This window comes from Salmo salar, chromosome 01 (assembly GCF_965601325.2).
Source record: "Salmo salar chromosome 01, fSalSal1, whole genome shotgun sequence".
Classification (NCBI taxonomy): domain Eukaryota; kingdom Metazoa; phylum Chordata; class Actinopteri; order Salmoniformes; family Salmonidae; genus Salmo; species Salmo salar.
Genome location: NC_138291.1, coordinates 38,013,247 through 38,040,884, shown reverse-complemented (window position 1 = coordinate 38,040,884; position 27,638 = coordinate 38,013,247). Strand labels below are relative to the sequence as shown.

Here is a 27,638-nt window from a genome sequence, read left to right as displayed (position 1 = left end):
TGATTGTGGCCTGTGGAATGTGGTCCCAGTCCTTTTCAATGGCTGTGCGAAGTTAATGTATATTGGCGGAAAATGGAACACTGCAGTCGTACACGTTGATCCAGAGCATCCCTAACATGCTCAACGGGTGAAATGTCTGGTGAGAATGCAGGCCAGGGAAGAACTGGGATATGCTCAGCTTCCAGGAATTGTGTACAGATCCTTGCGACATGGGGCCGTGCATTATCATGCTGAAACATGAGGTGATGGCGGCGGATAAATGGCACGACAATGGGCCTCAGGATCTCATCACGGTATCGCTGTGCATAAAAATGTCCATCGATAAAAAAGCAAATGTGTTAGTTGTCCATAGCTTATGCCTGCCCATACCAGAACCCCACCGCCACCATGGGGCACTTTGTTCACAACGTTGACATCAGCAAACTGCTCGCCAACACAACGCCATACACGTGGTCTGCCGTTGTGAGGCTGGTTGGACGTACTGCCAAATTCTCAAAAACAACACTGGAGGTGGCTTATGGTAGAGAAATGAACATTCAATTCTCTGGTAACAGCTCTGGTGAACATTCCTGCAGTCAGCATGCCAATTGCACATGCTCTCAAAAACTTGGGACATCTGTGGCATAGTGTTGAGTGACAAAACTCCACATTTTAGAGTGGCCTTTTATTGTCCCCAGCACAAGGTGCACCTGTGTTATGATCATGCTGTTTAATCAGCTTCTTGATATGCCAAACTTTGTCAGGTGGTTGGATTATCTTGACAAAGGAGAACTCTAAATGTTTCAGATGGGTTTCAGTGCATCACATGTGGTTTGACAGAAAGCCATATGACAGAGTTTCCTGTATATTCATAACTGACCTCCCTTTCCAGCTAATTTGCAAATTTTTTTGTGAGCCAAAAACAAATCATTAGAATTAGTAAATCACTAGAATGCGCAACATATTTTTACAACAAATGCAAACAGAGCCTCCACCTCCCAAGAGAGGAAATTATACAATATCTCTGTCTACAGTTTTTTTCACTGTAGACTCAATGTTGACAGGCAGGAATTTACACTCAAGCACATCTCCCAAGAGCCACAGACAGTGTTGTATGCATGAGATCTTAGTTTGCAGAGCGGTGCAAAATAGTAAACCTATGTTCTGAAAACATGAATCCTGCCTCAGGACAGGTCTGTTTTGTGTGGTGTACAATGAACACATAGGTTAGTGGCTGAATAATACAGAAATCTCTCTGATCATAAATACCTGGATAAAGTGAAATAAAACAGGATTTGCATAGAAGTTTTAAAGGGACAGCGAAACATTTTTTCTACTTACAGAAAGAAGGAAGTTGAAGGTAGCGAGCAAGCTGTTCCTGTAGACTTACAGTCATAGCACTAACACTAGTTAGCAATGGCTCCAGAAACTACCTTCAACTTCCTTCAAACTGCACACAGAGACATACAAATTGTATCCATAAGATCATCGGACTCTGGGTAAGTAGAAAAAAAGGGCTTAAATGTCAAAGCAATAGTCTAAGGCTGAAGAGATGAACATGCATATCACTTACACTATTCAAATAACAATGTTACAAAAACACATTTTAACTTTTTATTACATTTAAAATGTTTGAGTTTCTCTATATGCCGTCTACAAGCTGGCCAGGTAAGAAGACAGTGCACCATTTTTAACTTAACTATACAGACAAGAACTTATAGGAAAGGCACAATCATAAGCTTGTTGTGAGTATCAATGATGTGTCCTCAAGGAATCCACTCCTGTCATCAGCACACAAACATGGGACAAAATGTATTTTGTTACCCAAACTTTTTATTTTGCTGCAAAAAGATCGCCACTGCCTCAATGCTTGATTTTTCAAAACCAGACTGTGCTCTCTGAAAATAGAAATCTCTTTCCGGTAGGTAAAATGGCCAAGCCACTTAAAACAAGAGGAGATGCACTCTAACCTTTGTTCAGTCTATCACATCAACCTCTCCATGTGAAAACTTCCTCTGTATCTCACCCAGACAGCTTCCCAGGATGTATTTGTTCAAGAAAACAATTCCGCATATTTTCTTCCTCTACATTCTGACTACAGACTAAACATACTTAAGACAATTGTGAAATTGTGTGGCAGAATGGTACTGTAGGCACTGTATGGTAAGCACTGTTCCTGGATACTGATACAACTAACCTTCACTAATGTTAACTCAAGTGCAGTGTCAATCTTTTAAATAAATCCTTCATTGATGAAAATAAAAGCTTTGGGTCAGAAAAATACCTTTTTAATTCCAACTTTAGTAAGGTCACTGCTTGTTTTTGAGTCATATTTTTCCCCGCTTTGTTTCCTGTTAAGACTGGCTCACTGCCTATTTCCCAATATTCACACTACTTAGTATGCATGGCCAAAACATCACGTCATATTACATAATGCATGAGTTTGGGCATTGGGACACAACAGAGTTGGAGTGTCCTCCACTGGTGTTTCTTTGGCTCGTCCTTAGTCCGCGTCGTGGTTGTAGAGGATGTCAGCGACCTCGTTCTTCCTGTGAGCGGGAGGCACCAGGTGCTGAGGTAGCTCGGTGGGCAGCTCGTACCCCTCCAGCTTCACCTTGATCAGGTGCTGTGCCAGGGCAAACTCCTCGTCATCCAGCATGCCGTCTTTATCACAGTCCGCCAGCTTCCAGATCTTCCCCAGGACTGTGTTGGGCAGACGGGAGCTCATCATCTCCTTCTTGGCGTTGACTCCACTAATTTTCCCGTTGATGGGATTCAAGGAGTAGAAGATCTCGTCGTACTTGTGCTTGTCATGGCTCACGATCCAGTCGTCACAGTCAGACCCGGCGCTGATGCCCTCTCCGTAGCCCTGGCCGAAGGGCCCATCCTGGGAGCCCTCAAAGGCCCCGCCGCTCACCAGGGCTGGTGGCGCCTTGCTCTCCTCGTCGCGGATCATGGTCATCAGGCCGGAGATCTTGTTGGCCAGCATCTTGTCCACAGACTCGATCAGCTTCATCTTCAGGGAGGGGAACTTGCTGAAGTCATAGTGCTGGAGCTGCTCCTGTAAAAACAAAAAGACACAAAGAACGTTCAGAGATCAATGTAATTTGTTGCGGCACAAAATCACACATTACAGGCTTCCTACATACAACCAATAAGTAGGGTGCAGGTAAGATCTTAAACCATACAAAGACTCTTGGCAATAGATATATTGACCCAGAGAGACTTGGGCAAAAGACCTGATCGGTCAAAAGACCAATTAGTGGAAAATGATGGGGAATTTGGCTGCCTGTGTCTAATGGACCCTAAAATCATATCAGGGTTAAGGTTACGGTGGGATGACCAAAGGGTATGTTACGGTTACATTTCATTGTTTGACTGTTTCTGATTGACAGGTCTCTGAGGTGCTGTGTAGAACATTTTGTTAAGTAAATCTCCCATGACTAAAATGCAGAGGAATTTGAGACTACGGCGGGTGGTCCCTCTCCTCAACACACAATAACAGGACCGGGCATAACACTGCTCCTCTGGGACCCATACATACCAGAACATGCTCAATGTGGAGCATTCTCTCTAGACAATGTCTCATGACCAGCTGCAATGCTCTCACGTCCAAGTGTTGTGATGATTCTCTAGGTTCAACGAGTTGAGCTACTCCCTTCCAAATCCAAAGGCAGGCTCAGTCTACCTCTAAGGCCTAGCTCTCTATCTTCTGTGTAGCTGACAGAAAACAGCTGCATTCACAAAGAGCTGGGGAGGTGCTAGGGGTGTGGCCGTCTCTCGCTTTCAACTGGATGGCAATGATGACATTCTGATTCATTGTTGATGATCTGCCACTTTACTTGAATCGACACGTACTGTCTCACAACTCCCTTGAGGTGTTCAAGATAACTAAACTGATTAGGGGTAAATATTTGACAATACTCTGCATTTTCAGATGAGCCATAGGTTATCATCTAGGTGCAACTCAATGATGCGTCCCAAATGGCACGCTATTCCCTTCATAGTGCACTACTTTTGACTAAGGCACAGATAGAGCTGGTCAAAAGTAGTGCACTATATAGGAAATAAGGTGCCATTTGGGACACACCCGCATTCATTACTCTCAGGAGCCATGGTATAACCCAGCTGACCTGCATCTTGACGACGTTGGGGAAGTCTCCAGCGGATATGTGGTGCTCTCTCTGCAGTATGGTGTAGATCTCAGGAAGTCGCAGGATCAGTTCCTCCTTCTTCTTCTCCTTCCCAAACAACGACGGCATCTCTTTCTTCAGGTAGCTGATGATGTAAGCATGCACCTATGAGAGAGAGAGAGGTAAAGTATTAGTAGGTTTTAGCATGAACCACTTGTCTTTTGAATTCATTTGCAGATTTCAGCTTTCCACATATTCAAATAAGTTCCTATTACACTGTAGGTATGGGGTCATGCTGCTGTCGAGCAAACTTTGTCTACATGTGTGGTTCCCTTCCTCCATGCTTGATATTTTCATCTGATTTCATAATGAGACTTGCACAGTATGTGTGAACTGAAATTGTATGAGGGGAAATGACAAGGTGGGTTAAAACTAGAACACTTCGGAAAGAAGCTGATTGCATTCATTCAGCAGGGTCCTTCAACCTCTCCAAGCATTGTTGGACCAGCAGGGTTATCAATGTGTTCGCAAGTGCGACTCCACCTTTTAAGATGTCCTTGCCAGGAGAACATTCACACCAGTGTTTACACTAACATGTCCTCAATAAAGGGAAGGAAGTTCGCTCCAGGGGACAAGGTAAGGTTTTGCCTTTAGTTCCCATATGATGTTTATTCCTCTTGGAAGCAGTCAGGCATTGTGGGATGGACAAACAGATGGACAAAGACAGACAAGTTTGGCGTAAACATGGCAGACAGACTGGCAGGGACAGGGTGGGAGAGGTTGAGAGGGTGTGTAAGCAGGGTCTTAGTTTTTGGTTAGGACATCATACATTCCCCACTGACCAGGGAAAGGGGCAACCGAAAATGACAGGGCCAACCTGGGGGTACAGAGTGCTTTACTACATCACATGGTCTCACACACTCTCAGCATAGAAGGAAGGAATACAGAGAGCTGCCGGATTCCTGTTTTTGTTTATTTGTTTATTTAGATCCTTGTTAGCTTTTGCAGAAGCAGCTGATTAGGCAGGGCAGAAAGCACAGGATTTGGCAGGGCAGAAAGCACAGGGTTTGGCAGGGCAGAGTGGGGAGAACAGTAAGCGTTACCATAGCAGCTTATTACCTTAGCAAGTCGAGCCCGTTTGATGAGGTCATTGAGTTTGCGTAAGGCAGCATTCCGAGGCAGGCCCTGAATGTCCTTGAAGAGGTCTTGCGTCTCTGCCTCAAAGAGCCTACGGTTTTCTGTGTTCCGCAGGGGTTTGGCCCAGAACGAGCCCAGGTAGACCCTCACCACCTCGGGTGTGTTGATCACCTTCCCCAGGGACCACATCAGAGCTCCGTAGACCCTCATCAGCTGCTGGCTGTCTACCTGGTCAGCCTTGTTCAGCACCACGCGGATCTTGTCGTCCTGGCCACGGAAGGCCTTGATGGCCTCAGAGAACTCGTCTGATATGTCCAGTTTGTGGGCGTCAAAGAGGAGGATGATGCGGTCCACACGCTCCCCGAACCATCGCAGCACCTCTGAGAAATCATAGCCTGTTGAGTGAAAAAAATGATTTAAAAAAAAAAAAAAATACAATCATGATGCTCAGCCAACATTGAAGAAGTATCACTCTCGATAAACATCAATTATAACTGATATAGCTGTACTGCTATTGTTTATAGTCTTTTGTCTGCAGAACACCTGATTTACAATCTATTGGAATGTGACGATTTCCTGCACTTGAAAACATAGATGGAACAAACAAATAACCAAACACAAATCCAACACCTAGTCCGATTTTTATACATCCTCTAACTAAGATCTCTACAGTGGCCCAAGGGTGAAAGCACCATCTTAAAAGGGATAGTGCGAGATTTTGTCAATTAAGCTCTTTTTCTACTTCTATGAGTCAGATGAACTCATAGATACCAATTGTATGTCTCCACTACCATTTTTATGTCTCTGCAGCTATGCTAGCTGTTCCGGTAGACTTCCAGTCATTGGGCTAAATGCTAGTTAGCACTTGCTCGCGAAACTACCTTCAACTTCTTTCATACCGGACACTGAGCCATACAAATAGTATCCACGAGTTAATCTGACTGGGTAAGTAGAAAAAGAGCGCACCGTCTCTTGAAAGTCAACACTAATGTTTATACAACAGCCAACAGCCAACCAGTGACTACACTCTGGGCCTCCTGAAATAGAATGAGGGTTGACATATGAATGACAGATATATCCTTTATGTTTCTGTAGACAAAATACACCCTATCGAGGTTCAAACACTAGCCTACAGGTACAGCTAAAAAAAAAAAAAAGGTGCAGGTGGCAGCTGTGGCACTCCGTTCCTAAATGAACCATGTCAGGTTGTAATGAAAACAGGTCCACAAAGACAGACACCTAGATCGTCTGGTAGATTTCAGGAGGCGTATCATGTGTTGGCCCATTGACAAGTATTGTAGACGGTCGCCAGTAAAAAAAAAAAAAAAAAAAAAAAAAAAAAGTGTGCATACATGCATGTGCAAAGGACATTACAATCAAATGATTGCCTGGAAGACGAGGCATATTGTGATTTTCTTGAATGAGCAATAATCCTCAAATAAATTGTGCTTCAATTTCAAAAGGAAAATGTAAAGTTGCCTTCGAGCAGCAATTCAATTTCCCTTTAATGGTGTGTTGCTAACACAAACAAATGGCATGGATTACAAGGCTATAAAAAAATGAGAGCAGCCTAAAAAAAGGGCCAAGCCATTTAGGAGGAGTTCTGAGAGAGGATAGTGTGAGAACTGTCAATGCTGTAATGATGTGAGAGAGTACTCCGAGGACATCGGTATAGACAGACATTCATGAAACAAACTTAAATCTGTATGACTAATTTGAATCAATTGGAACTTGGAAATATATCAATAGCACTTCTTATTCTGATAACTACTCCGAGTTCACCAAGTCCAGTAATCATGAATGACTTCATTTGGCCATGATGTCTTTGTCATATTCAAAAACGCCCACTCTGATTTTGAGGAGTGGGCCTTTAAAAATGTACAATATAATTCAACATGAAAACTACCGATGTCGTGATGCAATGATGAGTCATTGAAAGAATGTTTACATGGCTAGAGCTTGAGGAATGCAACCTCAGCTGTACACAGAGAGCAACCAACAACAGATGTAAAAGAACGCCCATATCTCCATGGTATTTGTCCCAAATGGCACCCTGTTTGCTACATAGTGCTATTGACCAAAGCACTATGGACCCTGGTCAAAAGTAGTGCACTACATACAGTTGAAGTCAGAAGATAACATACACCTTAGCCAAATGCATTTAAACTCCGTTTTTCACAATTCCAAACATTTAATCCTAGTAAAAATTCCCTATCTTAGGTCAGTTAGGATCACCACTTTATTTTAAGAATGTGAAATGTCAGAATAGAGAGAATTATTTATTTCAGCTTTTATTTCTTTCATCACATTCCCAGAAGTTTACATACACTCAATTAGTATTTGGTAGCATTGCCTTTAAATTGTTTAACTTGGGTCAAACGTTTTGGGTAGCCTTCCACAAGCTTCCCACAATGAGTTGGTTGAATTTTGGCCCATTCCTCCTGACAAAGCTGGAGTAACTGAGTCAGGTTTGCAGGCCTCCTTGCTCGCACACGCCTTTTCAGTTCTGCCCACACATTTTCTATAGGATTGAGGTCAGGGCTTTGTGATGGCCACTCCAATAGCTTGACTTTGTTGTCCTTAAGCCATTTTGCCACAATTTTGGAAGTATGCTTGGGGTCATTGTCCATTTGTTAGACCCATTTGCTACCAAGCTTTAACTTCCGGACTGATGTCTTGAGATGTTGCTTCAATATATCCACATAATTTTCTTTCCTCATGATGCCATCTATCAGGCCTTCATGGTTGAAATGCTGCAAAGAAACCACTACTAAAGGACACCAATAAGAAGAAGAGACTTGCTTGTAGAATGTAGAAATACTAACCTTTGACTGGTAATGTTTTTCGTCAAAAATAATATCCCAGTATATAACTGTAGTGATCCCCCATCACTATTATGCATTGTAAGTATCGTTTTTCTTTTAAGCTTTTTAAATCTGAAACCTTGTGCTTTTTCAAAGAGGAAAAGAAAGCGAGAACTGTGGGCAGAACACAAATCACCCTAATATCTAAAACAGGGTTGAGGTTACTATCGTTCCTTCAAGACAGAGGAAACTGGAGCTGGGCTGCTAATACCTGACACTTTCAGCTCCTCTATAAGTGTCACATTTCTTTGCCATCAGCATTGTGTCAATGTGATGTTTCTACCTGCTACACAAAGTGCATAGTTTTGAGAGCGGAGAGGAGCAGACTCTTGCAAGTACTCATTAAATAGTGGTTTTACTAAATGATCCTCTAGTTACACAAGTTGCTTTTGTTTACATTGTGAACCTAGATAGTCAATGTAGCTAGCTAGCGTCTTGACTTCAAAAATAACTAGTGATGTATAGTCGAGGACATGTGCTATTTCCTCTATAAACAAATTTACAACAGACTTTCAGCATGCTTATTGAGAAGGGTACTCAACATGTACTACACTGACACAAATGACTGATGATTGGTTGAAATAAATTGATAATAAGATTGTGAGAGCTGTATTGCTATATTTCAGTGCAGCCTTTGATATTATTGACCATAACCGGATGTTGATAAAACATTTATGGCTTTTCAACCTCAGACAGCTCTGAATCCACAATATGGCAATCTAAAAGAACTCAAGAGGGTTTTCTTTAATGGAAGCCTCTAATGTCAAACATGTAGGGTGTGGTGTACTGCAGGGCAGCTCTCTAGGCCCTCTATTTTTACCAATGACCTGCCACTGGCTTTAAACAAAGCCTGTGTGTCCATGTATATATTTGAATCGCAGCATACGTGTCAGCAACCACAGCTAATGAAGTCACTGAAACCCTTAACAAATAGTTGCAGTCTGTTTTGGAATGGGTGGCCAGTAATAAACTGGACCTGAACATCTCTAAAACTAAGAGCATTGAATTTGGTACAAATCATTCCCTAAGCTCTAGACCTCACCTGAATCTGGTAATGAATGGTGTGGCTGTTAAACAAGTTGAAGAGACTAAATGACTTGGTGTTACCCTAGATTGTAAACTATCACAGTAAAAACACAGATTCAAAGGTTGTAAAGATGGGGAGAAGTCTGTCCATAGTAAAGAGATGGTCTTCTTTTTTGACACCACAGTCCAAAAAGAAAGTCCTGTGGGCTCTAGTTTGTCTTATCTTGATTATTGTCCAGTCATGTGGTCAAGTGGTGCAAAGAAATAACTAGTTAAGCTGCAGCTGGCCCAGAATTGTAATCAAAGGGCTGATATAAATACTATGCATGCCAGTCTCTCTTGGCTAAGAGTTGAGGAGAGACTGACTGAATTACTTCTTTTATAAGGAACAATGTTTTGAAAATTCCAAATCGTTTGCCTAGTCAACTTACACACAGCTCTGACACACACACATCCCCCACTAGACATGCCACATGGGGTCTTTTCATGATCCCCAAATCCAGAACAAATTCAAGAAAGCATACAGAATTACATAGAGCCATTACTGCATGGAAACCCCATTTCATATTGCTCAAGGGGTGGCAGGTAGCGTAGTGGTTAGAGCGTTGGACTAGTAACCGAAAGGTTGCAAGATCGAATCTCCAAGCTAACAAGGTTAAATTCTGTCATTCTGCCCCTGAACAAGGCAGTTAACCCACTGTTCCTAGGCCGTCATTGACAAAAGGAATTGGTTCTTAACTGCTTGCCTAGATAAATCAAGGTAAAAAAAAAAGATCAAACCTGCTTTAAAAAAACAGATAAAGCAACTAGGGCTGACCCCATTTAGCCCACTGGTCGATTGTTTGGACGACCAACATTTCTTTAGTCAAGCAGTCACACACACATGGTTAAACAAATAAATGGTGCAAAACTAATAAATCTAATATTAAAACAAAATGTGCATTCTTTCATGTTGATATTGTCGCTGTCCACGGATCTGAAGCAATCTTCAGTGTGCCATAGAATTGGTGCCTTTCCCTATGTTGCTGTGTGCATAATAGCAAAGTTAACCAGCATATTGGGATTGAGAACAATGCGACGGAGGCAGCTGCAGCAGAGACAAGGAAACAGCCCTTGCCTTAGCCTAATTGTCTGAGAAAATTGAGGTGAGAGGAAACCAACTTAATTACAGCTGAAGTCGGAAGTTTACATACACCTTAGCCCAATACATTTAAACTCACAATTCCTGACATTCAACACTAGTAAAAATTCCCTGTTTTAGGTCAGTTAGGATCACCACTTTATTTTAAGAATGTGAAATGTCAGAATAATAGTAGAGAGTGATTTCAGCTTTTATTTCTTTCATCACATTCCCAGTGGGTCAGAAGTTTACATACACTCAATTAGTATTTGGTAGCATTGCCTTTAAGTTGTTTAACTTGGGTCAAACGTTTTGGGTAGCCTTCCACAAGCTTCCCACAATAAGTTGGGGGAATTTTGGCCCATTCCTCCTGACAGAGCTGGTGTAACTGAGTCAGGTTTGTAGGCCTCCTTGCTCGCACACGCTTTTCAGTTCTGCCCACACATTTTATATAGGTTTGAGGTCAGGGCTTTGTGATGGACACTCCAATACCTTGACTTTGGTTGTCCTTAAGCCATTTGGCCAGAATTTTGGAAGTATGCTTGGGGTCATTGTCCATTTGGAAGACCCATTTGCAACCAAGCTTTAACTTCCTGACTGATGTCTTCAGATGTTGCTTAAATATATCCACATCATTTTCTTTCCTCATGATGCCATCTATTTTGTGAAGTGCACAAGTCCCTCGTGCAGCAAAGGACCCCCACAACATGATGATGCTGCCACCCCCGTGCTTCACGGTTGGGATGGTGTTCTTCAGCTTGCAAGCCTACCCCTTTATCTTCCAAACATAACGGTTCTATTTTTGTTTCATCAGACCAAAGGACATTTCTCCAAAAAGTACAATATTCGTCCCCATGTGCAGTTTCAAACTGTAGTATGGCTTTTTTATGGCGGTTTTGGAGCAGTGGCTTCTTCCTTGCTGAGCGGCCTTTCAGGTTATGTCGATATAGGACTCGTTTTACTGTGGATATAGATACTTTTGTACCTGTTTCCTCCAGCATCTTCACAAGGTCCTTTGCTGTTGTTCTGGGATTGATTTGCACTTTTCGCACCAAAGTACATTCATCTCTAGGAGACAGAATGCGTCTCCTTCCTGAGTGGTATGCAGGCTGCGTGGTCCCATGGTGTTCATACTTGCGTACTATTGTTTGTACAGATGAAGGCAGGCCTTGAAATACATCCACAGGTACACCACCAATTGACTCTTATAGTGCCTATAAGAACATCCAATAGTCAAAGGAATATGAAATACAAAATGGTATAGAGAGAAATAGTCCTATAATAACTACAAACTAAAACTTCTTAACTGGGAATATTGAAGACTCATGTTAAGAAACCACCAGCTTTCATATGTTCTCATGTTCTGAGCAAGGAACTTAAAATGTTAGCTTTTTTTACATGGCACATATTGCACTTTTAGTTTCTTCTCCAACACTGTGTTTTTGCATTATTTAAACCAAATTGAACATGTTTCATTATTTATTTGAGACTAAATAGATTTTTATTTATGTATTATATTAAGTTAAAATAAGTGTTCATTTAGTATTGTTGTAATTGTCATTATTACAAATATATATATATATATATATATATATATATATAAAAAAAAAATCGGCATCGGATTCTTTGGTCCTCCAATAAATCGGTATCGGCGTTGAAAAATCATAAAATCGGTCGACCTCTAATCTATTCTATGAGAACATTTCTGAATGGTACTCTGAAATATCCATTTTAACTACCAAATACTTTGATCTTCGGGGAAACGCAACTAGAGAGACTCTGATGAACGCTCCAGCAGATGGACCGGATTCCAACAGAGAAGACAACAATGACATTCGGGCGTAAATATATACTTGCAATTATTCTCGAATGAGCAGCCATTCATGTGCGAAGGATAAGCATTTCAATGTATATAATTATCGACTGTGTGTAATGAATCCATTTGTCTTTCTCGCTCTCTCTCAGTCCCACCCCTTTCCCTTTGTCCACCAAGCCGTCATATCGGCTTAGCCCACTAGGGACTCTTTCCCATCATTGTTAGTAACCAATATCTACGGTTTGCGTATGTATTTCTGTGATTTATTTATTGACTAACTAAACATTGAGACAATTGGTGTATGGATGATTCATAATAGAGGCTGGGTTTGTGCAGATAACCAACAATTTACAATATTCAGATGAGACTGATGAAGGTAATAATAACAATAATTCATTAATAGAAGACTAATTGATCAGATATTAAAATACCTGAAGAGTTATATTCGGAAAATTATACCTTTGTAATCTGAACATTTTCCGTGGTGCCCCGACATCCTAGTTAATTCAATTTACATGATTAGTTTAATCACAGAATAATAGAGAATTTATTTCATAAAATAACAGTCTTCACATTTAATGATACTATGATACTCAACAACCGCATCCATTTTGCTTTAACCAATCTATTGATGTGATTATGATAGGCCATAGGGCAAGACTATTGGTCACATGCATGCGATGCTTACATGTTTCACGTAAAGAGAGCAAGGGTTGAGGAAATAGGGAATGTCTTTCTTAAACAAAGTGATTTCGGTAACAGAACTTTTCAGTCACAAACAAGAAAGATACTAAAATGGCTGTAATTATGTTACAGCTTCAGCACGGACAGTGTGATAAAAACTTGCTGTGCTGTGGTGCCTTTTCACCGCAGCAGGGAGGAGAGCCACAACTTGCGCCAGTCACACAGGCACTCGCTGTCATTTCTTTTAACACAGTGTGACCATCGGGCTCTTTTTTGAGTAATTTACATGTCTTCATTATTTAAAACAGTGTGCTTAAAGCATCACACAAGCGCAGTGGATATGCAGTTGATTTTATTTTGTCTATATATGGAAAAATAAGTAAAAACATTTCCACCAATCGATTGGTTGAAACAGGACGAATCTAAGTCGACCAAGATTTAATTTAGTCGGGGACAGCCCTAAAAGCAACACCTCACAGCAGAACAGCTCTCCCCTACCTGACCTAGATATTTTGTGTCTGTATTAATATGTAGGCTGTGTGTGTGTCATTTTTACAGTTATGTACTTCTGTCCTTGAGCTGTTCTTGTCTATTAATGTTCTGTATTGTCATGTTTCCTGTTTTGTGTGGACCCCAGGAAGAGTAGCTGCTGCTTTCGCAACAGCTAATGGATATCCTAATAAAATAAGCAGTCAAAATCAAGTTTTTTTCACAATTTCAATTCACAAGATAGAACGAATGCAGGCATCAAGAACTGAACCTCTGCGATTCTTGAGCTTGGATGCTGTAATTGGATGCGACGCAACACGAGCGCAACATGAGCAGTAGAGCAACTTTCATAGATTTTTTAAAGGAAGCATTCCCTCAACGGCTGATGTCTGACTGCAACACCAGTTGCCCAATGGTTGCAGTGTAGCAGGGTCGTAAGACTTACTTCAGTATGACTTCATATCTCAGGGTCTCCAGTGGAGGCTTGGAAAGCCAATGTTGGATTCTAATTATGGAGAAAACATAACTATGGCACTGGAGGCATTGCATCATGTTGTGATATTATCAGATGTAATATTGGTACAATTAGGACAAACAGCTGGCATAGAGTGACCTATCCGTTGACAACAACTACACAACACACTTAACACAGCTCTGACACTTTAAAATCACACTTGATAGCTACCCATTTACCATTAGTTTATCAAATTAGTGCACTTTAGAATACAAAGCCAGTATGTGAAATATCTACACCTGTGAAATGTATTCAAACAAGCATAGACTTGTTAAATTGATTCATCATAAACAAAATAACTATTATTTCTTAAAGCAAAGTACTACCAAGTTGGGTAGTTTGATTGATAAAGGCCTTCCTCTTGTATCAAGCAATGTCACATCTCAGCTCGATAGCTAGCTACTGACCTCGGCTAATGCGTTGCTTCTCTCCAGACAGGATTCCTGGTGTGTCAATAATACTAATACCCCGGAGGACCTGGTTAGGGATCTGGGAACAGATTAACCTACAGGAGAAGAGAAAACACAATACATGTTACAGACATGAATTGAAGAGCAGCTCCAGAAAAAAACCCTGCTAAACTCATGTTGTCAAAACATACTCAGGATGTTTTCTTCCTCTTTTTTTTACCCCATCTTTTCCCATTTCTAAGCTGGTATGTTTCTGCTTTGGAAGGGCAGTGATTCAGCCATTCAGATCAGATCACGTGTGATGGTAACAGAGATAGCATTAGTGATAGCCGTAAATCTGGCTTGTTGGCAGATTCAGGCCAACACTGGTGATGTGAAGCCCCGCCTTATCTCAGCTCACTGGTCACCATAGCAGCACCCACTCGTAGCACGCGCTCCAGCAGGTATATCTCACTGGTCACTCCCAAAGCCAATTCCTCCTTTGGTCGTCTTTCCTTCCAGTTCTCTGCTGCCAATGACTGGAACGAACTGCAAAAATCTCTGAAGCTGGAGACTCATATCTCCCCCACTAGCTTTAAGCACCAGCTGTCAGAGCAGCTCACAGATCACTGCACCTGTACATAGCCCATCTGTAAACAGCCCATCCATCTACCTACCTCATCACCATACTGTATTTATCTTGCTCCTTTGCACCCCAGTATCTCTACTTGCACATCTACCATTCCAGTATTTAATTGCTATATTGTAATTACTTCGCCACCATGGCCTATTTATTATCTTATCTTACCTCATTTGCACTCAGTGTATATAGACTTTTTGTTTTCTATTGTTCTACTGTATTATTGACTGTATGTTTTGTTTATTCCATGTGTAACTCTGTGTTGTTGTATGTGTCGAATTGCTATGCTTCATCTTGGCCAGGTCGCAGTTGTAAATGAGAACTTGTTCTCAACTAGCCTACCTGGTTAAATAAATAAAAAAAAGTATATTATTTTTGTCTGGGCACTTGGGCAGGAAGGATTCAACTGCAAAAATAAAAACATGATGTAGGCCTAGTATGCAACCATTACGCCTTCTTAAGAGCTATAAATTCCACTATGTAAAATAACTGAGTTTGGGGGGGGGGGGGGGGGAGCATACTCCAAGTGACATCTTGTGTGACGCACATTAACGTCCACTGGAAACAATGTGCATTGTCAGAAGTTCCTCTGGAAAGGAGGAGTGTCCTCTGTCCTGTCAGGAATGTCTTTGACCTTAACTTGGCCAAATGTCATATAAGTACTTAACCATTTCCCATGGATTACAAATATCTGGAAATAGAAAACATGCTTCAGACAAGTGTCGTTTGGCTAAAATTAAAGCTAAAAGAACCTCTTGACTGAGCCAACAACAGATTTCCAAGATATTGTAGTTGTAGCACACACTAAATGAAAAGTGACAGTCACTTCCCTCTCCTAACTGTTTTCGGAAAAAAATGACAGCTATGCCAAAAGGGCTGGGCTGACAGGAAGAAATGGGACGACAATACCAAAATAAATCGCTAACTTCTGCTTTTTTAGAACATGATTACCACAGGGAGAGAAAAGCCAAATCTTTTTTTGTTTGTTTGCACTGCAGGAATGCAGGATTGGACAAATGTACTCAACAAAACATGTTTAGAATGTGAAAAAAATTACATTTCAAATATGTTTTCTCGTTGCACAAGAATGACTTATACAGGATGTTATAATGAACAGGGACCCCCATGTCACTAATGTCTGATTTATTAGGACAAAGTGAGAGAGGGAGGTAAACGTAGAGAAGATAATAGATCATGGGGCAGTGGGAGGTGGTGTCTGGTTGTAATCAATCCTCATATCAAAGAAAATGTGTTCACCTTGAGTTATCAGCTAGGGGGGCTGTTAGCAATTCCACATATCTCTGCTCAAAGCCTCTCCCAAGGCTCAGCTGCCTATTTATGTAATGGAAAGTTCCACATGCCACAGCATTTCAGTAATAATTGTCACTATGTGGAGTTGCTCTTATACCCACAGATCCTTCAAATGAAAGTAATGTAATTCTATGCTTATACCTGTGTAGTACTTGTTACAATATTGTTGTTACATAATGTAATAGCTTGTAACAGCTTTGTGAAAGCAACTTAAAAAACGGCTGCCCCTAAATCCAGCCCGCGAGACATTTTAAACAAATATTTAAAGACATTATTTTACAAATTCTTTTCTCCCCAATTAGTAGTTATAGTCTTGTCCCATCGCTGCAACTCCTGTACGGACTCGGGAGAGGCGAAGGTCGAGAGCTGTGCATCCTCTGAAACACGATCCAGCCAAGCCGCACTACTTCTTGACACAATGTCTGCTTAACCCGGAAGCCAGCTGCACCAATGTGTCGGAGGAAACACCGTACACCTGGCGACCGTGTCAGCATGCATGCGCCCGGCCCGCCCCAGGAGTCGCTAGAGCGCGATGGGACAAGGAAATCTCGGCCAGCCAAACCCTCTACTAACCCGGACGACGCTGGGCCAAATTGTGCGCCGCGTCATGGGTCTCCCAGTCACGGCCAGCTGTGACACAGCCTGGGATCGAACCCGGGTCTGTAGTGAAGCCTCATGCACTGAAATGCAGTGCCTTAGACCGCTGCGCCACTCGGGAGGCCCCCACAAATTGATTTTAACAAACAATTGGTCCCCGAAAAAATGCACCCCTCCGTTGAATTTCAAAATCCCGATGTGGCCCTCGAGCCAAAAAGTTTGCCCACCCCTGAACTAATCTCTTTGAAAAAGGCCTGTCACATCGATATGAGTCAGCAACATATATTCTAGTGTCAAAATTGTCTACAAAGTGTAAATAGGAATTTGTCGTCATAAATTCAGCCTCGTCTAAAACTGAGTTTGAAACCTGAATGCGTCACAAGTAAATGAAGGTTGGGTTTAGATTACAATGTCAATAATTCATGCCCCCTTTTGCTAAACTACACGTGCAAAATCACCCCTCCACCCACTTTGCCCCCCTTCATTAAATGGGGCTTCGTTGATTCGTCTCACCCAACGGGTTCAAAGGATCATGGCCATTGAGACTGAAAAGCCCTATATGGAATGACCATGCCTCTGGCTCGGCAATGCATGCTTCCAGCAGGATGCACAGCCAACTATGGTTTGCATGCCCTGCTGAAGGACCCTACCGTACGGAATACGTGGTTGGAGTTTGTTGGTCCCCAATGGTCACTAGTACAGCTACCTAGCTAGCTGGCTAATGTTAGCCTACCTCAATACAACTCGGAGTTGGCTTGAAAACAAGATAACCTTACAGAAGTAGGCAAATAATTAGTAGGAAAACCTTTTGTCATGATTGTGATGTCGCCAGATTGACTTAAGATGCAGTAGCTATAACTTTAGCCAGCTAACTAAGATTGAGGGGACCAGCGTATATTAGCTAGCTAACAGTAATAGCAACAGATATTTGCCTACTTGAGCAATGTCATTCCATTAGTTATTTTTACAGTCAAATAAGCCTACAATGTGCAACCCATGTCTAGGGCACAAATAAATATTGGATGCAGCTAGGGTGGTACTAGCTAACTCATGTGTTTATTTTATTTTACTAGGCAAGTCAGTTAAAAACAAATTTTTATTTACAATGACGGCTTACCGGGGAAAAGTGGGTTAACTGCCTTGTTCAGGGTCAGCTCGGGGATTCGATCCAGCAACCTTTCGGTTACTGGCCCAACGCTTTAACCACTACCTGCCGCTCCGTGTGACTACAACAGTGTTCGAACTAGCAGCAACAAACTCAAACCAACCCAGGGCCATAACAAAACATGTCACAGTTGGTTGCATACTGTAACGGCGTCACCGCCTGAATCCAATTTGGAGCCAGTCAGTCTACATCGGTAAAGCATAGAATTAGCTTCCAAACGAGATCACGTTATTTCTCTAACTATGTGCATAAGTGAGGGATGATAACGATCGTTGACCCTGTTTTTCTGTTAGACAAAGTGCAGTTGGGTGCCAGACTGATCCCCTGGTTATGAACGGATGCCAGGACCTACCAGAAGGAGCAAAGGTGGGTATATTAACATGTCCAGAAATATGATTGCAATTGTTTAGTGACCTCCAAAAATCATTTCATTCACTGTTCACTTGCTATTTTTACAGCTTGTCAGGGAAGACCTCAGAATAAATGTGCGTCATGAGACAATTACCCTTGTGACACCTCCTCCATTGTTGCCAAAATCTCCCTCGACTCTTATGAAAAGGACTCGCCATCATGAGGCCTCTGATAGTGACCAGAGTTACTGCCCTGATGACAAAGATGGCTCCATTAACAATGACAGGTAAGGTGTGTTGCGAATTGTAGTATAGAAAAATACCTGGCTTAATAAACTAGTAGGCTTATTCCCCAGCCAAGCAGTTATAACTAGTCGTCAATTTGGTCATGAAGTGCACTAGCAAAAAGCTTTGTCCTTTCTTTAGAAGAAAATGCAAATTACCACTCGGCCGTCAATTATATCACCCTGTCACAGGCCCTCCCAGTCAACACCACCTCATAAGATTGCATGCTGCAGCTGCTTTGAGAGATGTCCAGCTTGCAGCCAAACATGCAGCCTAGAGAAGACCAGCAAGGAGGCCCTCATCAGCATCATGCAGACATGCTCTCGCTTTGAGCATTCCTATGAATGGAACAGTCAGACACATGTTGGTAAGTATCCGGCCATCAACCTTCACCTGTCAGCGGCAACAGCGTTCACAGGCTCATCATTTGTACAAATACAGAAGGTAACCCACTTTATTATTTTGACACATTCGATAACTCAATTGTGAAACATAATTTATTTAAACTGATATTATTTGTTGCTTATTTTCTACTTCCTAGATCCATATAATGTCTAGGGCATAACTTAAACTGATCGCTGTATTCACTATTCCATTTCACATCATATGATATCTGAAGTGAAATAGAAAGGTGAACACAGCGGTCAGGTTGGTTGCACCAGGCTAATCATAACAACCATTGATAATGTAATCGTGTTTTTTGTGTGTGTGTGCAACCAGTATATTTGATGAGGGGCCAGGAGCTGATCTACGCTGCCATGCCCATCAATGTGGAGCTGGGAAAGACCTTACCTCCAGCCACCTCGTCTGCTCACCAACAGTTGTTGATGGGTGACCAGAATTGGGTATGTTTAGTCTGACCTGTTCAAACTTCAACATAGTATGTTTGTTTGTCAGATACCACCTATCCTAACTGCCATTGGTAATAGAACAGTGACTATGTGTTCACAGAAACATTTATGGAGCCAGCACATGGAGACTTGCAAAATGATGTGATGAAGTCCAGACTGACAGACAGACTTGATACTGATGTCTCTGAATGAAGAGACCTGGAACTCGGCATTAAAAGTTTACTAGACAAATTTTACTTGTATTGTCTTTTTTTATTATTGAATTGAATGGCTTCAGTCAATATGGGGAGGGAGAAACCCTGTGTATTCTGCACCAGGATCAGGGAACTCCTGTTGTATACGAGACACTGCACAGGAAGGTATGACCAATAAATTGTTTGCCAAGTGTACCATTACCACCAGACAAAATGCAGATAGGCACAGTATCTGTATCAGCTGGGAATGCCAATGAAAGGTGCACATTGTTAGTTATATTAGCAGAACACTGCTTCTATGGTATTATGTAAAGTTTTGTTTATTCTACATGGACCTGTTACTACATTTAAAATTTAACAAAAAAAAGTTTAGAATATCTATATAAAATCAGCAATTGCATTCTTCTCATATTAATCTGTAGGCTACTGACCTATTTAAAGATTCTTCTGGCATCTCGCATACATTTGCCTATAGTTATTGAACTCAACCTGCAGGAGGTTTGTTTGTTGTGATTGAATGGTGGGAAACAGCTGAGAGCAAGGTTCTGACGATGGGTGTGTCTTGGTGGTGGCAAGGACACACCCAAAAAACACCCACATCAAACCACACCCCCAAACCAACTCACGTTTGGCTTCAGGCATGGCCGCAAGCATTTCTCGAGCAAGCCAAAAAACGAGGCCAAATCAGCGGGTGTAGTTCCCCTTTAATGTAAAGTGTTAGCAGTAATAAACCCCCCCAAAAAAACTGTCCACTTTACCTATTGAGGAAGGAGTTACCAAAGGCGTTGAGTTTACGGAAGGGTTTCTTGGGGTCGACCACCAGAGCGTTACCAGGGACAACCCCCTCGTTCTCCCCATACATGACAGCGATGAAGCCATCCGTTGTGGGCTCTGGGCCAATCCGCATGCCCGGGAAGTCCTGCTCCAGCAGGTACCTGGAACAGAACAGAGTAAGAGTAAATCACCACTGTGGACATTTATATTTTGAGATCAGCAAAACTTTACATCAATACAACACAGGACTTGGCATGATGGTTGATGAAGTAATATAACAGCAGTAATGATCATCTGACTCCAACATGATTACAAAGCTCTCTGACTGTTGACTGAAACATCTGCACAAACACCAGGCCAATGGCTACTATTACTAGGCCTTTCTGTTTAGGCAGAACCACTAAAGAATACTTGCATATGCAGATTTATGTGAATGCCACATGAGCAAATACCACATACTATACTACTATGGGAGTGCTAGGCCATCTGCCTAAAGTCGAAATAACACAGAGACGCCGTCAACGGCATCAAAATTTGCGTGCGAGGAAACTGTCAATTCACATACACAGCACAGCGTATGCCAACTTAATTGCCATGAGAATCCATAAGAAAAGAGTTGTATTTGATATGTTCACTATGTACCCCTTGTGAATTATTGTTGTGTGTTCCTTTTAACTCACCTTACATGTACTTATTTTTTTTTAGCCCTTTTTTCTCCCCAATTTCGTGATATCCAAATTGGTAGTTACAGTCTTGTCCCGTCGCTGCAACTCTCGTACGGACTCGGGAGAGGCAAAGGTCAAGAGCCGTGCGTCCTCCGAAACACGACCCAGCCGAGCCACACTGCTTCTTGACACAATGCCCGCTTAACCCGGAAGCCAGCCGCACCAATGTTTTGGAGGAAACACCGTACACCTGGCGACCGTGTCTGCGTGCATGCACCCGGCCCGCCACAGGAGTCGCTAGAGCGCGATGGGAGAATGTCATCTCAGCCTGCCAAACCCTCTACTAACCCGGACGACTCTGGGCAAATTGTGCGCCGCCTCATGGGTCTCCCAGTCACGGCCAGTTGTGACACAACCTGGGATTGAACCCAGGTCTGTAGTGATGCCTCAAGCACTGCGATGCAGTGCCTTAGACCGCTGCACCACTCGGGAAGCCCCCGCAAATTGATTTTACCAAACAATTGGTCCCCTAAAAATGCGTCCCTCCATTGAATTTCAAAATCCCGACGTGGCCCTTGAGCCAAAAAAAGTTTGCCCAACCCTGCTCTAAGGCCAAGGGAGAGGAGTGTTGACCGGGTAGGGAGAGTAGGTGTGGAGGCCTGGAGGTCTATAGTTCCAGGGAGTAAGCTATACACTCTCAGGCCCAGGGAGAGGGCAGGCAGGCGGGCAGGGAGTGTACGGCTAGAGGACTGGAGTCAGAGGTCACTGGGGGACTGCCTGGGCCCCAGGGAGAAGGCCAAGTGAATAGGTGTGTGAGTGACACTGTTCTTCAGGGGAGCGGAGCAGGCAATTCATTGTGTAAAATTGTGTGAGATGAAGATGGACAAACAAAAGGTTGTGCTACATATAAGGCTAATCAGTGGATATACTGAAAGTAGTTATAAGTTATAAGGTCATAAGACAAAAGGTGCTATTGAAATGTAAATCTTTTACAAATTCTCATAAAATCTCATGACATGCAAATGAGCAAACAAAAGGGTGTGCAATGTCTAGGCCCACTGAGTGTATATTATGAACCTTGTTTGAGGTGTGGGTCACATGACCAGGGCGCTATTGAATTTCAAAAATCACAATAAATAAATGTAAAATACTGTGAGATGTAAACCGGCAACAACAACAAAAAATGTGCGCAATGTGCGTCTATGCCATCGGGTTAGCTAGAACCAGTTTTTAAAGTTTTAGGAGTAATGATTAAAGAGCTATTGAAATTTTAAAAATTTGATTTGTCACTATGTTGACAGTCCCTAACAGCTGTTGGTGGACATAAGGAAAACTACAGGTGAATATCCAACCTGAATCTGTCTTTACCTCGGTGAACGTGAGGAGAGTTGTAGCTAGCAAACCCGAGCAGTTTAGAAAGAATTTAGCTATTCTCGTTCGTCTACATAACAGTATTCTCTTGAAAACGGGGTTCCTCGAGTTTCCCAGCCGTAGCCTGCCTAGGCTATATGCCTATGATCGAAATCAACACAGGTAACCTGCAATTGTTTTCAAATATGTAGCCTATTTGACTGATTATATTTGACCTTTATTTAACCAGGTAGGCAAGTTGAGAACAAGTTCTCATTTACAACTGCGACCTGGCCAAGATAAAGCAAAGCAGTTCGACACATACAACAACACAGAGTTACACATGGAATAAAACAAACATACAGTCAATAATACAGTAGAAAAATAAGTCTATATACAATGTGAGCAAATGAGGTGAGATAAGGGAGGTAAAGGCAATAAAAAGGCCATGGTGGCGAAGTAAATACAATATAGCAATTAAAACACTGGAATGGTAGATTTGACAGTAGATGAGTGTGCAAAGTAGAAATACTGGGGTGCAAAGGAGCAAAATAAATAAATAAATACAGGAGGGGAAGAGGTAGTTGTTTGGGCTATTTATAGATGGGCTATGTACAGGTGCAGTGATCTGTTAGCTGCTCTGACAGCTGGTGCTTAAAGCTAGTGAGGGAGATAAGTGTTTCCAGTTTCAGAGATTTTTGTAGTTCGTTCCAGTCATTGGCAGCAGAGAACTGGAAGGAGAGGCGGCCGAAGGAGGAATTGGCTTTGGGAGTGACAAGTGAGATATACTTGCTGGAACGCGTGCTACGGGTGGGTGCAGCTATGGTGACTAGCGAGTGGTGGGTAGTATATGGGGCTTTGGTGACAAAACGGATGGCACTGTGATAGACTGCATCCAATTTGTTGAGTAGGGTGTTGGAGGCTATTTTGTAAATGACATCACCAAAGTCGAGGATCGGTAAGATGGTCAGTTTTACGAGGGTATGTTTGGCAGCATGAGTGAAGGATGCTTTGTTGCGAAATAGGAAGCCAATTCTAGATTTAACTTTGGATTGGAGATGTTTTATGTGAGTCTGGAAGGAGAGTTTACAGTCTAACCAGACACTTAGAATATGTGGACAACTACAAATACCTAAATCAGAGCCGTCCAGAATAGTGATGCTGGACGGGTGGGCAGGTGCGAGCAGCGATCGGTTGAAGAACATGCGTTTAGTTTTACTTGTATTTAAGAGCAGTTGGAGGCCACGGAAGGAGAGTTGTATGGCATTGAAGCTACATCTTTTAAAGATTTTTATTTGAAGCTACATACATTTAAAAAATACATCTTTAGTCTAGCATAGGGAAGATCATAATTCCTCGAATTCCTTTTCTACAAAACGACCCACGCAATTTATCTGCTTATTTTACCAGCATTGCTCTGCATAGACACCAGAAAAATAGACGTGTTTTCTAATTTGACGCGCTATGACGCCGTAGATGCTCGCGTCCCATCTGTTCTCTCATTCGCTCCTGTGCATTCCAAATTCAGCGTGTACAAGCGTGTTAAAAAAAAAAAAAACTTTTCGTTTGATATGGGCTTAACTGGATGGCACATTTTCAACCCCCAAGACAAGACACTTCAAAGTCCGGCGGAGTGCTTGATATATGCCCCCCAAGAAAAAAAAGAAAAAAAAAACTAACATTGCAGGAAAAACAAAGTTCTGGCCATGCTATAGGTACTCAGCCCTTCCTGTGAGAGGATGACATTGTGTCAAAGGTCTTCAAACAGAGGAACGCCAGCTTGCCTTGGCCACATCCACTCAAAGGAGAAGACATGTCTTTAGGAGGACTGTTACTGGCTTTCTACCCTAGTCTAGTCCCATATCGTTGTGTGCAGTCTTGCCAACTCCTGTGGTCATTGTTCTGCCAAACACATCACGTTCAGCTTGACAACGACCATAGGAGTTGACAAGACAGCACAAACAGATCTAGGACCAGGCAATGATCAACTCCCCTGATTCATCATTACATTCCTTAGAATTGGGTGGGATTCTGTCTGATGGTACTGAGCGCTGCAAGAATGAAATCAGCTATTGTTTAGGAGCAGTACAAACACCAAGTAATTGTGTAGTCTGCTTAGGATAAGAAACTGTTTTCACTAAAGTAGATTTTTTTGTAACTTTTTATTTTTATTTTTTTACTTGAAGGTCAAGTGATAAAGGGATTTGACTAAATTGAAACCATTTTTCTTCTTGTGTGCACATAATCTGCAATGTGAGATGATACCCCTGGGACAAAAAGGGGTGTGTTGACCTAATTCTCAGTATTGTGCATCTACTTTCAGCAGCGAGCCTACCAGAGGCTCCGTTCCTAAAGATAGTGAAGCTGCATGTCCCATCTTGATGCAGAACATGCCGTTCACAAAGCTACTAAACTGACAGTGTTCGCTCTAGGCCTGATAAGTCAAAAATAATGTGTTCAAAATTGCCATTGAAACTGAGAAGTTGGACTTTTATAATGGTTCTATTCTTTCTCACCTATTGCGGTTGGTTGTTCAGAGACCTGGAGTGCACAAAAGACTTAAGTTTCAATGGTCACCAGACATGTCATTGATATTAATGGCGGAAACTGAAAAGCAACCAATCAAGAACAGGCTGGTGGATTAACTTGTTCTCTCTAAGCAATGTTTCCCAACTCCAGTCCTTGAGTACACCCAACAGCACACATTTAATGTCACTACCTCGTGACATTTAAAAAATAAAAAAACATATCTAAGAAGCAGTTAGCGTGGCACCTCCCCTGATCTAAGGACAAAGGGAAGTCTAATTCATGTTGTATTGAGTGTGAATATGGAATATTGGTAAAAAGAAAAATGTATAAACAAACCATCTATAACCTTAACATAATGTTAGACCATTTTCTAACGCTACACATTAGGTTGTTTCCTCATTTACATTTTGACATAAATTCATCCCCACACACATTTTGACAGCTCAACTTGTCAAAGTACTTGCCTAGGGATTATTTAACAACTCAATAATTTGACATGCAGGCCCTGTAGGTAAAATACAGTTGTCACAAAAAAAAATGAGGCTGCATAACTGTTGCAGATGCCTGGATGGACTACCTTATGAACGTCGTCTTCCCTGTAGAATACTGTCCAACCAGCAGAACCATTGGCTTGCTCTGAAAATCTGCTGCCTCCAACGCCGGAGAATGGAAATCATGAAAAAGGTACGTTTCTTCCAATGGTAATATTTTTTTTGTGTAAAGTTGTTGAAGACCCTCCGTCACAGTTTGGTACATCTCGCCGTCCTTGTTTCTGCCTCCTTGTTCATTATTCACCCAACTAAACATGATGCTGCTGTTCTTCTATGTTCCCAAACCAAGAACTAACGTTTGACTTCCTTATTTCCCACAGCTTTCAAGATTTGCGCAACGATCTACTTTGCATCCGAATATCTCACTTGTTACTTTCAATAAAATATGTTCTTCTTTGGCACCTGTATTCCACGGTTGTTTCCCAACGGATTACTGGTCGCTCACAGTAGCTCCTCTGCGCGGCGCAGTGGTTCAGTGTTGACTCTGCCTTACCTGAACGGCACCGCCCTTCCTGTAAATGACATATGGGCATGACTGAGAATTCAACAGCGAAAAATACTCTAGCATAGGGCTTCACAATCCTGGTCTTGGAGGGTAAAATCATTTCTGTTTTTTTGTTTCTACCTTGTAGTTAATTTTACTCACCTGGTGTCCCAGGACTGAATTAGTCCCAGATTAGAAGGAGATGATGAACACCAGAAATGTTTCGGCCCTCCGGGAGCTGGGAACTCCCTAAAAAAAAAAATCACACTTCGGTACAGCTTCGACCGGCAGTGACTTTTTGTATCAGGTTAGGAGAGCATTTTCGCTAAACCCTAACCTTATCTAATTACCCTTTCTCCTAACTTCGCTACGGAAAAAAAGTGCCGTGTTTTCACGGAATCTCATGATCAGGATTTGGCAGCCCTGCTCTACCCTAAGCAGGGAAATGTAGTTTTCCAAGTCTTCAATGCAAACTTGTTGGACAATACAGGAGTTTTATATTGTCACATTTTTACACACACAATTTAATCGATATTCAGTGACAATGACAATCAGACCTGGGTTAAACAAATACATGTGCATTTCATTATTTGTTATTTAAATACTTATTTTCTGTTTGAGTATTTTCAAATGATGTAGGCTGAATCAACTACTTCCTTTGGATGTATTCTAAAGTATTTTCATTATTTCAAATACCAAATAGACCCCTGTATCCACAAAGCATCTCAGAGTAGGAGTACTGATCGATTAAGTTGATCAATGAGATGCTTTGTGGATTATGGGCCCTGGGTTCACATGCATGGGAGTATTTCAATATTTGTATTTGAAAATACACTTGTCTGTGTATTTGAGTATTTTCAAATACTTGCCTATACTTTCCAAGTGTATTTCCAAATACATTCCAATAGTTAACTACTTGTATTTTCAAAGAAAAAATATCCAAATCCTTACTTCCAAATGTCTTCGAAGGTAAAATACTAAATAGTATTTCAACCCAGGTCTGATGAGAATACATGTACTACATACAGTATGTAGGCATCTACATTTATGTTGCTTAGATGCAAATATCATAAAGAAGTGTGGTATCATACAATATCTTCACATACTAACATGATTTATACAGTGAGCCCCAAAAGTATTGGGACAGTGACAACGCTTTGGAATTGAAATTATACAATGACTAAGATTAAAGTGCAGACTGTCAGCTTTAATTTGAGGGTAATTTCATCCATATCAGGTGAACCGTTTAGAAGTTACAGCACTTTAAATAGTCCCCCTATTTTAGGGGACCAAAAGTATTGGGACAAACTCACTTATGTGTATCAAAGTTGTCAAAAGTTTAGTATTTGGTCACATTCCTAGGACGCAATGATTACATCAAACTTGTGTCACTACAAAGTTGTTGGATGCTTTTGCTGTTTGTTTTGGTTTTGTTTCAAGTTATTTTGTGCCCAATAGAAATGAATGCTAAATAATGTATTGTGTCATTTTGGAGTCGTTTATTGTAAATAAGAATATAATGTTTCTAAACACCTCTACATTAATGTGGATGCTACCATGATTACAGATCATCCTGAATGAATTGTGAATAATGAGTGAGAAAGTTAGAGGCATAAATATCATACCCCCCCAAAAAATGCTAACCTCCCGTTATTGTAATGGTGAGGGGTTAGCATGTCTTGGGGGTTTGAAATGTGTCTGACTTTCTCACTCATCATTATTCACGATTCATTCAGGAATA

At 41.7% G+C, this 27,638-nt stretch overlaps 1 protein-coding gene across 1 annotated transcript; it reads right to left on the bottom strand.

Moving 5' to 3' along the window:
• Positions 1-1,579: 1,579 nt before the first annotated feature.
• On the bottom strand, positions 1,580-26,331 carry ehd4 (EH-domain containing 4). The gene is made up of 7 exons (XM_014192753.3): positions 26,060-26,331; positions 25,440-25,925; positions 20,303-20,479; positions 14,170-14,267; positions 5,232-5,644; positions 4,113-4,277; positions 1,580-3,040 (listed from the first exon to the last, which is right to left on the bottom strand). The coding sequence occupies exons 2-7, from the start codon at positions 25,667-25,669 to the stop codon at positions 2,483-2,485; spliced, it is 1,641 nt and encodes a 546-aa protein (XP_014048228.1). The 5' UTR covers positions 25,670-25,925; positions 26,060-26,331; the 3' UTR covers positions 1,580-2,482.
• Positions 26,332-27,638: the final 1,307 nt, after the last annotated feature.

What these genes read in the sequence shown, in the direction of transcription:
- ehd4 (XM_014192753.3), bottom strand. Translation starts at nt 25,669, where the DNA reads ATGTTTAGTTGGGTGAATAATGAACAAGGAGGCAGAAACAAGGACGGC. An exon ending in AACGGGCTCGACTTGCTAAG is followed by an intron (nt 4,278 to 5,231) that starts GTAATAAGCTGC and finishes TCTCTCTCATAG; the next exon opens with GTGCATGCTTACATCATCAG. An exon ending in CCAACGTCGTCAAGATGCAG is followed by an intron (nt 3,041 to 4,112) that starts GTCAGCTGGGTT and finishes TTGTTTTTACAG; the next exon opens with GAGCAGCTCCAGCACTATGA.